The following is an 11,758-nucleotide window of genomic DNA, read 5'->3' on the forward strand; positions in this document are numbered from 1 at the left end:
CACAGCACACTGACTACGCGCGCACTATATACTAGAGAGGAAACAGATCTGTTTGTGCTTGCTAACAAATTCACACCCACCAGACATTCAACACAAGTTGTACTAAAGGCCCCCAAAAATGGCACGAGTTTCTGACGGACTCACCGCTTTCTTATTCTTCTTTTTGGTTCCACGGGGTTTTTTAGCTTTCTCAATGACAGCGTAGAGCGCAAAACACAGGCGGCTCATGCGAGGCAGGTCAGCCACATGTATATCAAACTCCAGCCTCTGATCCCACAGCGGCTCAGAGCACACCGTCAGCTCGGAGCTCGTCACCACCTTACAGAGCAGTTCGCTGCCATGGAACAGACCGGCCTGCACCACAAGCTGCAAGGGAGAAACACACACATAAACAGCAGTGATTAGATGAAGGCATGACATGTGGTTTGGAAGCTGACGACTTTAGCACTTGTGTGAAGGAGATTGATTGTGGAAGATTTACAGACTTCGCTAGATGATTCAGAGCTTCCTGTGTCACTGAGTCAAAGGGTCTACACATTCATAAACAGGTTGAGATGCCCGTCAAAAATGATAAACAACCACAAGAGTCAAAATTCAATATTGTACCACCATTAAGGTCCTGCCCTTTTGCCAAATCAAGATAGCCTAGAGTCCATATTTACAAAATATGTGAGTGGCTATTCTCCCCCAGGGTGTGTTTTTACTGATATCTGCCTGCCAGCTGTAGACATGACTAATAATTATATGACAGAACAAATTTGCCATGAGTCATGATGTGCAGCCGGAAGAGCTCTTACACTTAATAAACCATCTAAACAGTAACATAGTTATTTATGAAACTGATTCACAAAGACACACACAGACAAACATTAACAAGAGTTCCCCCCTACTTGAGTCGTCTTGTTGTTTGACAGATTGGGTGAAAACTGACATTGCAAACAAAAACACAAGACATGGAAATAGTGAATAGGCAGTATGACTGGATATTTTCTCACATGCTTCTGCCAGTCATTTACAAGGAAATATGTCAATTTGAATACATTTCAAGATAGGTCAGAGCCTATCTGCCTGCAATAGTAACATGCATGCATCGCCTTCAAAAAAAAGAAGTGCAATGAAAGCGAGAGAGGGAGAGACGGTATGAAGTCTGTCTTTTTCTTAGAATCTAGGGCTCAGAATGAGACATAAAAACCAGATAGGCCCTCCCCACTTCCTGTTTTCAAGCTCTAACCAACCGCCTTGATGAATTATGGGAAACGTGTGGTGGACCATGTGACCCCCCCTGTCATTTACATGTCAAACCCGCTGTTCCTACAACTGAAATTGAGATATTGGTAAACAAGTAAATGCCACATTTCATTGAGCAGAAAAGTGACAGAAAACCCACGCAAAACCGCACCAACCTTCATCCCTTCGTCTGCATTGACTCGGCTGCCCTGTATCAGGTGAATGTGGAAATTCTCATTGATGGACCACAAAGAGGAGGTATTCTGCTGTATGAGGGAGTCAGAGGAGAAGAGAGGAGGATTTAATTTTTGCCATCAGATTCCTTACAATAAAACTGCATTCATGGCATTCACTGAAGTCTGAAGTCATGGAACTGTTGCTACAGTTTCCTGTTTAGCAATATGTCAGAGGATAGAAACACAACAATGTAGACTTTCAAAAGAAAGTGAAAAAAGGGGAACAAACTTTTGAAACTGACAAAAAAAAAACATGTCCTGCTCATATTTCTTCTTTTTGAAGTGTGAATCACTTTGGATACAAGTTTAAAATAGCTTTCATTCTCCCATTACAACTCCAAGGCGAGTAGTACACTCTATTTTCAGCTACAGCAAATGCAAGCAAAGCTGTCGAGCGTTAATTATCTACATTGTGTTGCACAGCGTGTTTCAAATGTGCCAAAGTCCGCAAGTCTGGTTGAGGAACAACTGTGATGAGAGCAGAGAGAAAGAAGGAGAGAAAGAGAGAATGAATGCTGCTGTTAATGAAAGACGACATCCGTCCGCTGACCTCTTACCTTTTTCACTGGCAGTGGAGGAGGTCTGGACAAGGAGCGACTCTTGTATATCTGGCTGCACATCCTGCCCTGCTCCTCCTGATATTTGTTGATGGTGGCGTGATGCACCATGGTTAGTTGAGGGTTCTGGCCATTTCTCAAACATGAGAAAATGTACTGGGGAGATAGACAAACAGGAGGGGACAGAAGAAGAAGGGATTTTTTTTTTGTTTACTGGTGCAGCCATCAGTCAGTTCACCCACAGATACTTCCCAGTGTTCTGATAGCGCTGGTTAACTCCTGGAGGCTGTTCATTTGCTGTAGGTTAATGCAGCCAAAATCTTATTATGCGTGGATGGATGCAGTTCCTTTCTGCGGGGCTGCTAGAGAGATATGAGTCACCCCTGCGGGTAGCTGGAGTTTCAAAATCAACACTGGAGTCTCCTGCCACCAAAACCTTGAGTCACCCTACTCCTGATCTGACAATCACTTCAGCTATTGTGGACGACCTGCACAGGACGAGGGGCTCACAGGCAGCATGCAGAAAAAACAGCACAGGACAGAAAATCATCCACATCCATTGAGAAAATAACAGCTTCAGTGCCCATAAAAAGTGTTCGCTTTTGTCATTTTGCAACAATGTCAGTGACAAACAAATCAACAAATGTATCAGAATCAAGTACAATTCATTGATTTGAGGTTTTAACAGTTTCCATTCATAACTGACTGCATAAAAATGTACCCGCTTACTATGACACACCTTAACTTACCACGACACACCTAAACTTACTACGACACACCTAAACTCACTACGACACACCTAAACTCACCACGACACACCTAAACTTACCACGATACACCTAAACTTACTATGACACACCTAAACTCACCACGACACACCTAAACTTACCACGATACACCTAAACTTACTACGACACACCTAAATGATCAAGTGACTTAAGGGTTAAATAAACCTGCATCTGGAAGATTCGATCACTGTTTTTTCTCTTTTCTGGCAAAAACTACACAATGAAGTCAAGGTGGAAGGATACGAGGAAGACATATATATATATATATATTTATGTATATATTCCTCAGAGCAGGTAGCCATATATATCCAAGTTATATAGAGGTTACCCAGTGGCTTTGCAAGTTACAGCTTTGTGTCACAAAGAAAGTGACTGTTGGAAAAAACTGTTTGACTGGAGGTATCTTGATGCCTCTGAACCACAGTTTCAACCAAAATTTTGCTTTGCTTAACCAAAATGCCACACACGTGCTGTTGTGGCAGCGTCGAGTTGTAGGGATGCATCAAGACTGGAAGACTTTTGAGGGTGGTGTGTTAAATGAAAAATACAAAATACAAAAATATCACGGAGGGAAACCTGCTTCAGTCTGAAGAGGAACTCTAGATTAGGAGACCATTTATCCTCCAGCGAGACAACAACACCAAACCTAAAGTCAAAACCACACTTTAAAAAACGCTTCAAAACAACAATGTTCAAATCCAAACTTGGTGGTGGACCTGAAACTTTCTCTTTATTCATTTGTGTCATGAAACTAGAGCACGTTTCAGCAGTAAGGCAGAGACGAATGGGGCCAGATTGAAGTGTCCAATTGTGCAAAGCGGACACAGACCTATTATCTTTATTGTTTCAAGGCAGTAATTCTGCCAAAAAGGGTGAAAACTTACACAGTCAGTATGCTTTTGTTTTATAAGTGCACTAATTGAAGGACTGTTTTCAAAGTGACATTGCTGGTCAAAAAAGCCACTTAACTCCACTATGGTTTATGGTCAAAAAGTAAAAATTTCTGAGGTAAGTGTATGAATACGTGATATGCTGTATTGCCACACAGAGCAGCTGAGCTCAAACAGTCTGTTACTGCCTTCACTCACTTTGAACTGGCACAGTGGGTGTTTCCCATAGATGAACTCCCACCTCCCGTTGACCTGTAAGGTGTAGTCCTCAGGCTTCTGATGCACTGAGCGGAAGACGGTGGCCTTCTTCTTCAGGGCGCTCCTAATCAGAGTTATTGGCGGGTCCTGAGGGTCCTGCTGCAGCATGAAGCTTTCCTGTCAGAGCAACAGACAAATTTCGAATAAATACGCCAGCTTTACAGAAAACCATAGGCCTACAAGGTGTAGCTTTCATGTCTGTGGATTTTGCGCCTGAGTGATATTTTGAAGGTTTGCAAGGTGGTGTTTGTGGTGTAGGAGGGGGATTTCCAAAGATGTTCACATTTACTTAAAATCTTCCTCCACAGTTTGTCGACAAAAGGATTAAACCACAGTTTTTCCAATCAAAGCTGTTGTGCTCTTTGTGGGGTTCCCTACTGCGTCCCGTCATACTATAACATTACATTTCACTCGTCTTAACAACCGCTGAACATATGACTCATAGAAAACTACAACAGCAGATAAACTCACATCGCAAGCCTCGAACTTGACATTGACAAATATCTTCTTGGTGTTTTTTGACTTGACGCTCCCACGCTCCGGCGGTGAGCAACATGGCTCCAGGTCACACGGGAAGCTGTACTCCATCCATTGCTGCCATGGCAACGTCTGCCGCTCCTGAGCCTTCTCTTCGCAAAACGCACGCATCTTAGTCCGAAACTCGTGCACCTCATGGTTCTTCTGGACCTCAAACTCGTGCAGACCTGAAAAATCATAATAAAAGAGCCAAAGAGCATAAGTCTTGTACGGTGAGAGAAACAGTTAACACACTTTGAAATATTTTCTTACACAAACATTCACTCTGAATGTTTTTTGGAGTCACCTCTTTTCCGTTTGGCTTTCTAACTTTGCTAGCAGTAGCCTAGCCTGGTTCCAGACCCCTAAATCCCTGCCACATCTTAGATTTATACCGTTCAGACTCCACTTGTGACTACGAGTCTGAGAGATAGCAGATTTCCTAACAGCTAACATTACGATAACTTCCTATAGGCAAAGACACCATTGCTTTCATAAAATCTGCTATTAACTAATATTTAGTAGACTCAGCTAATTAAAAAATGAGTTATAAATTATTTTGTTTTTTTAATCTGGTTTCACATTTTACAAAAAATGAACCCTATAAATTTGCTCATTTAGGCTATTTAAGCCTATCAGAAGGCTAGTGGGCGTAACCATGTTGTAATAATGCGTAAACACCGTCGTATTCCTGTTGAGACGACACTGATGCAGGTTGTCGCTGAAAACAACTCTTATTTCAGCATATTTCTTTAACTGACATGAAAAAACATGAGCGCTGGCAGCTCCCACTGCAGCCTCTGTCTCAGCTGAAAATGACATTGACGGGGCAAACACATGTCACAAAATGGCAACGTGGTTATCTGATCATGACACTGACATGTCATTTTGTGTCACGTTCCTGCATTTTGCTATCTTCAGCTTGTTTCAGTGATTCAGCATCATTTTTTTTTTCTTCAAATGATTGACAGACTGCTTATGTTACGGTGTTATAAGTGTTATTTCTAACTAGACCACAATACCACCAACCACCAAAACCATGTGGCAGCTCAGCTCTTCAAGCTCTGACGAGGAAATACGTTGCTGACCTTTGCCAATTAACTGGCCGATTTGTGAGTTGGTGAGTTTCTCCACACGGTCGCCCTCCCTCGCCACCAGTCTCAAAACACACATGAAGGGCCGCACGTCGCTTATACGCCTCGATTCTTCCTCCAGTTCCTCCCTCTCTGCTGTGTTGTTGATGCAAGTGAAGACGTAGGCGTCGGGATCACCCAACGCACTGAACAGGACCTCGCCTCTGGCACTTTTCCAAACCATCTGAAACAGGGTGTGTGTGGGAACATATACACATAAAACATATTTGCCAACGCTCTGATTCTATAATTAACTCAGCCTAATGAGCTAAAATCATAACCAATTATGCAAAAAAAAAAATTTTTTTTTCTAAAATTCCCTGTGAATTACCCAAACTGAAAAGACATTTAATCTCTTAATCATCTTAACCGATTCCAAGAGTATCATTACTTAACACAGCTAAATCAAACAGCCTGAAGTGGCAGAACTGTTGGCATAGAAACCGACACACTCACATTTAACAGCAGATCTGTTTGAGCAGAGGGCTGGCTGTGTGTACTGAGGAGGAGATCGGCAAGCTCCTTCTCTCACAGTTGCATCAAAACTTCAAGATGAATCAAGAGCATTGTTTGGACTGTGTGATGTTTTAATTAGTTTAATGTCTGAGTGAATGAGTGAAATATTAATTCAGCCAATTTGTTTAAAAGCATATTGAGTAAATATTGTAAATAACGACAGCGGTTTTGCAACTGCGGTCATGAGAGCTGCGGCGCTGTGCTGCATTCAATCAATTATAATCTATTAGAGATACAGTGTTATCTTGTAGTAGATAAATATGTGGGGGGGGGGGAGATACTCCATCAAGGTTTTTTTTTCTGATCTTGCTGATGATTAAATGGCTATTATGTGAGCGGACGTACCCTTTTGATGCTTGTGATGGTGTCATTATGAGACACAGGGAATTTGAGGAAGATCCCAGTGGGCAGCAGGAAGTCCATCATGATCTGCTGGTTCCCCTCCCACTCCCAGTCCTCCTGCATCCCATACTTCCCCGGGGGCATGGTGACGGCCTCTCATTTACCGTCAGCTCCTCTGCTGCTCACTGGAACACAAGCCAGCCGGCCACACAGGGGAAACGCACACACACACACACACACACACACACACACACACACACACACACACACACACACACACACACACACACACACACACACACACACACACAGCAGGGTTAATATGTCCACTATTAACTTGTGCAGTGTGCCTGTTTGTTGTTTGCTCCTAAAACCCCTTAATATGTTTACAGGACCGTCCACTAGAAGCAGAAAGCACACGCATAATCTGCAGGACATGAATGAATGACATAGGCTAAACAGTCGCCTGCAGTTGCTCGATATTTTTTATCTATCTCCTGAACGCAGATTAATTCGTATATATAAGAATATGTATCAATACAAAATATTGAATGGTAAACCGGGGGCAATGTTATTGAGATTTTTGCTGCTTTTATGGTGCTGAGCAGTTTAAAATTTGCAGTTTGATGCCTTTGGTTTGTCTGCATCTTAACAGACTGCATGTTTTGCCAGAACAAGTGCAACCATTTCAAAGGGGTCATACTAGGTGAAGACACACTACAAAGAAACTTCAAATGACTGAATTTTCCACACTACAAAAAATACACAGCATTTAGCAACGGAGTCAGACAATAGAGAAAGATAAACTGATTTTCGTGTACATTCCAAGAGTTTGTCATAAAGTAACACAACACTACTGATTTTGGTAAGTGGGAACTAACTTACTGTAAGGCTGCGTATGTGTATGAGCTGTCGCTAAATGTCAGATTGGCTGATATGCGCCTCTAGATAAATTCATATTTAAAATACCTACAGTGTGGATGTTTCGAGGAATTATATTTGAAATCAGCAAGAGAAAACATACGATCCGGTGTGATGTAAAAGGAGAAAGAGCGGTGTGAGTAAAACTTATGGTGAAAACCTTGCCAACCTGTTAGCGGAGACACCTGCCTGGATGTCAGCTCTACACGCCGGTCATCTCTTCATGGTTTGGTTACGGCGAAGATGGAGGCTGTAACGTCACGGTGACATTTCTTGCTCCCGACAGTTGAAAAGGTTTGCGGGGTCCAGGGATCCGTCAAAAGCGGGGTGATGAGATGTGATGCGTCGTAAATCCAGCTCAATACGCACAAAGCGCCTGCACGGCTCATGTGAAGTGAAGCGTGTCCGTCTCCCCGGTAGTATGACTGACAATCAGTATGACGGGGATGCTGCGCTGACCCGGTGTAAGCGGCTGCGCTCTGCTTCACTGCTCCTCCAGCTGCCAGTGGCCAGCCAAGGGACCGTCCAACAAAAATAAGTGTCTGCTTTAACGCCCTGCCCCCCACTCGAACTTACATAGATTTATGTAAGTTACATAGATTTATAGATATATATATTAAGAGTATATTAATATAATCATTTTATCATGATTATGAAAAAAATGTGTTCTTATTTTTTTCCTTTATTTTTTTAAGATTTATATTTTATACAGACTAAACCACTAGTAACAAACAAAAAAAAAACTATTTACAAAAGACAAAGAAAATAAAATGACTTAAATGTATCTTAAATGTATTTAAAAGAATAAATAAATAAATAATTAAATAAATACATAAATACATAAAGAAAGAAAGAAAACGCCAAAACAGCCCCTCTAGTAGTACGCAGTGTGCCAGGTTCTCAAATTTTTTCACGTTAAGGACCCCACAAATTAGACCACGGACCCCCATTTGATATGACTTTGTCCCAGGGTCCCCCGTCTGATGAGATTTTTGCTTTTATTACAGAAAGTGTATGAAACCCATGACCACAATAGTCATACATTGTAATTGTGTTACTTATAGATGGAATTATAGTTAAAATAAATTATTCCCCTTTTTGCTGGGGACCCCTCTGGACCCCTTGGGTCCCCCAGACCCTACTTTGAGAATCACTGACTCATAGGCCTGTTGTGCTACCAATCCAAGCAGGGGTCCATCCCTGTAACCCAAACTTAGATATACAATATATAGTTTTCCCTTTATTTTTAACATTTTCTTCTTTCTTCCTTTATCACCACACACACACACTCACATGCGTAGCACAATAAAAACACCTACATGTTTCTATTATTATTCTTGTTTTTTTCTCTTGTCTTGTCATGTCTTGTATGTGTCTACCTGTTCATCACTACTACTAAATATATATATATATATAGAGAGAGAGAGAGAGAGAGAGAGGGAGAGAGAGAGAGAGAGAGAATTAAATATGTGTAACTCTTTCATGTAGTGTTGAGTGAAACAATTTCTTAAGTAATACATTAGTTGCTTGACCAAAACAATCATTGGTATTTTGATAATCAATCAGTCATTTCAGTCATTTTTCAAGCAAACATGTCAAAAATTTGCTGGTTCCAGTTTCTCAAATATGAGGATTTACTGCTTTTCTTTGTCGTATATGATAGAAAACTGAATGTCTTTGGTTTTTGGACAATGGTGGAGGAAACATCAGTTGAGTAAAATCCTGTTACAAGTAAAAGTCCTGTTCTGAAAACTTACTTCAGTAAAAGTATTAGAGGGAAATATATTCTTTACTGTTGTAGTTGTTTGATGTGGATCTAACCTTATAGATACACAACAGATCTATAACAGTGCTTCATATTATATGAGCTCATCAGATGTTTTGTATGTAAAATTTAGTTACCAGTAATATCTGACAAATAAGTGTAATGGAGGAATATTTGAAATACAGAATAGAAGTAAAAATGGCACCAAATGGAAACACTCAAATAAAATAGTACCTCAAATTTGTGTGTTACGCACAGTATTTGAGTAAATGTACTTTGTTACATTCCTCCTACAAACCATTTAATATGTCATCTTGGGCTCTGGGAAATTTGAATGAGAACCTTCACAAAGCATTTAATGAATTAATCATCAGGAGATTAATTGATAATAAAAAATACTTGTTAAATTCAGCCTTAATCTCACTGATTCACTTTAATCTCTAGTCAAGGACATTGTGTATCTTAATTTAAGAAACTTTTGAGAACAACCTTATAAATTACTGACAATATTCAGTATACAAAAATAGCTCTACAGGAAGTACTTTCCCCTTTTATTTCACGTCCACCGGTGCAAGTTTTACATGTCTCGCATACTGTGACCCAAAATAGACCAGTAGTCTTCTAGTTTATGATATTCTTGGTATGTAGACAGAAGTTGAACGTAGTTCCTGGTATTTTAGTGTCACTGAAGAAGGTCCAGCCCTCTGTAAGTCTGACTGCTGATTGGAGCATAAAAATCTCCTGTTAATGTACATTTAAGATGATGCAACCAATCGTGAAACTAAGGGTGAAGCTTTTAGAAAAAATAAACATGTTATTGATAAATAAATCACAAACATGACGGACAAATTAAATATTTGGATATATCTAGGTCTGTATATGAATTTATGAATAAGAGTGGTTTCATTCCAAAATGTAAATATGTAAATAAATAAATGAACACCTTATTATGTAAAATAAATGGTCCAATGAATATTAGCCTATAATTAAATAGCTGATTTGTGGGTTAAAGTCTTCAGACGACCCCAAACATTCACAGTTACACACAATGAACTTTGATGTCAGCCTTCATTTATTTGGAGGTAGATGTCTGTAATCTGACTGAAACTCCTCAATGGGGAACCTGCCTTCCTTTTTCATATTTCCATCTTATAACCATAAGACCAATGACAATTTTTGTTTTGCAGCAGTTAATGAACAATCACACTCTCATGGAAGTGGTACATAAACCACAGTAGTACTACATAGGAGAGGGGAAATAGTGGGGCCAACACTAACAGCATGATCAACATCAACTGTTTACTGTCAGCTAGTAAATCAACAAAGTATGTTGTGTTTTTACTGGCAATACTGTTATAGCACGAAATAGTACGGGTTAAAAAACCACAAATATTTGTTTGTCAGTTGTTTATTTGTCAGTTTGGTTTGCAGGTGTTAATCTTTCATGTAGTCTGAGCATTGGTGGTCTGGTACGCATGAAAACTTTGGTTTCCGGTCGGATGATGTCTTCGAGACTACCACAAGCATATAAGACCTGGCAGACTCGTTCATTACTTTTGAGAGACACACAATGTGTTTGTGAACACTCTTCACAGACCAGCTGGTGAAAACAGGAAGCGATTGTGCAGAAGAGAAACTTTTGACCAGAGATTGAAAGTATCAACCTGCTTCCCCCCCTTCACCCCCAAGCATAAACTATTTTCAAATGTGAGCCAGAAAAACCCCGTTAGCAAACAAGCTACTGAGTTGCACTTTTTGTCACTTTTGTCTGACAAAAAGTGCAACTCTAGTTGCTTTTGATAGGAACTCAAGCTTGAACCCCTGAACTGTATAAGGGCTACAGACTTTACATTATGTGACATCACTGGTAGTTATCCTAAGTTAGTTAGTTAGCCTAACTGGAAACCAGTTGTGCTGTTTTAACACACAGCAGCCCTCACCATTAACACAGGAAATATTCATTATAATATTTAAGACAATAGATTTACCCTGACAGCCAGTTAGCACATACTAATAGGTAAGTCATGTGTTGTACAGATGTGCGACCTGTTTACTGGCTCGCACGCACTTTTGTGGGGGGATCAAGAAGAGGGTCGTGACTTCCTGAATAAGCGTTGTTGTGGTCTTGACAGCCAAAAACAGTCAAGGTTTGAAAGAACAAGTTTGTGCATTTTCTGTTTTTATTCTTGTCATTGCTCTCCTTTATCTCTCTTTGCTTTGTTGTGCCATCGTTCTGGTGAAAATTCTCAAGAAAAAGAGATAATCTGGGTTAATAAAAAAAAAGGTGAAGTAAAAAATGATGTAAAAAGGGTTAGGTTAGGAAGTATGTAACAACAACAACAAAACAGGCTTAAAAGGTATATGTTAAAAGCCAAATGCACATTTCAAACACATGTTGACTGAAACAGCTGTTCAAACTTTCAAAGAATGATTTAAAATCAAATGGGTAAAAATATCCAAAAGCTAAAGATGTGTTTTGAGGCAGTACTGGGGGCTTATCTGAAAGAAAAAAAAAGCATCGGGTCAGCTGCAAAGTCACTATCCCCCTTGTGCTGAATGGACAGATATTAGAGTGATATAGATCTTCTCATCTAATACTCTACGTGTAT

General features: G+C 40.2%; 1 protein-coding gene across 4 annotated transcripts in view; it reads right to left on the minus strand.

The window, feature by feature from the left end:
* The window catches only part of pik3cd (phosphatidylinositol-4,5-bisphosphate 3-kinase, catalytic subunit delta), a 21,319-nt gene extending 13,413 nt beyond the window's left edge, over nt 1-7,906 (minus strand). Inside the window, exons 1-8 of one of the 4 annotated variants that reach the window (XM_067591966.1) lie at nt 7,554-7,906; nt 6,467-6,648; nt 5,561-5,789; nt 4,428-4,660; nt 3,897-4,073; nt 2,021-2,176; nt 1,404-1,490; nt 145-366 (exon numbers count right to left, since the gene is read on the minus strand). In XM_067591966.1, the coding sequence (XP_067448067.1) occupies nt 145-366; nt 1,404-1,490; nt 2,021-2,176; nt 3,897-4,073; nt 4,428-4,660; nt 5,561-5,789; nt 6,467-6,607 (1,245 nt within the window). In that variant the 5' untranslated portion in view covers nt 6,608-6,648; nt 7,554-7,906. Of the gene's footprint in view, nt 1-144; nt 367-1,403; nt 1,494-2,020; nt 2,177-3,896; nt 4,074-4,427; nt 4,661-4,779; nt 4,852-5,560; nt 5,790-6,466; nt 6,649-7,553 lie in introns of those variants that run through there. The other 3 variants (XM_067591965.1, XM_067591964.1, XM_067591967.1) reach the window with 3 other exon arrangements.
* Between the last annotated feature and the right edge of the window lie 3,852 nt (nt 7,907-11,758).

The sequence above is a fragment of the Thunnus thynnus genome, chromosome 6, assembly GCF_963924715.1.
Source record: "Thunnus thynnus chromosome 6, fThuThy2.1, whole genome shotgun sequence".
Lineage (NCBI taxonomy): Eukaryota > Metazoa > Chordata > Actinopteri > Scombriformes > Scombridae > Thunnus > Thunnus thynnus.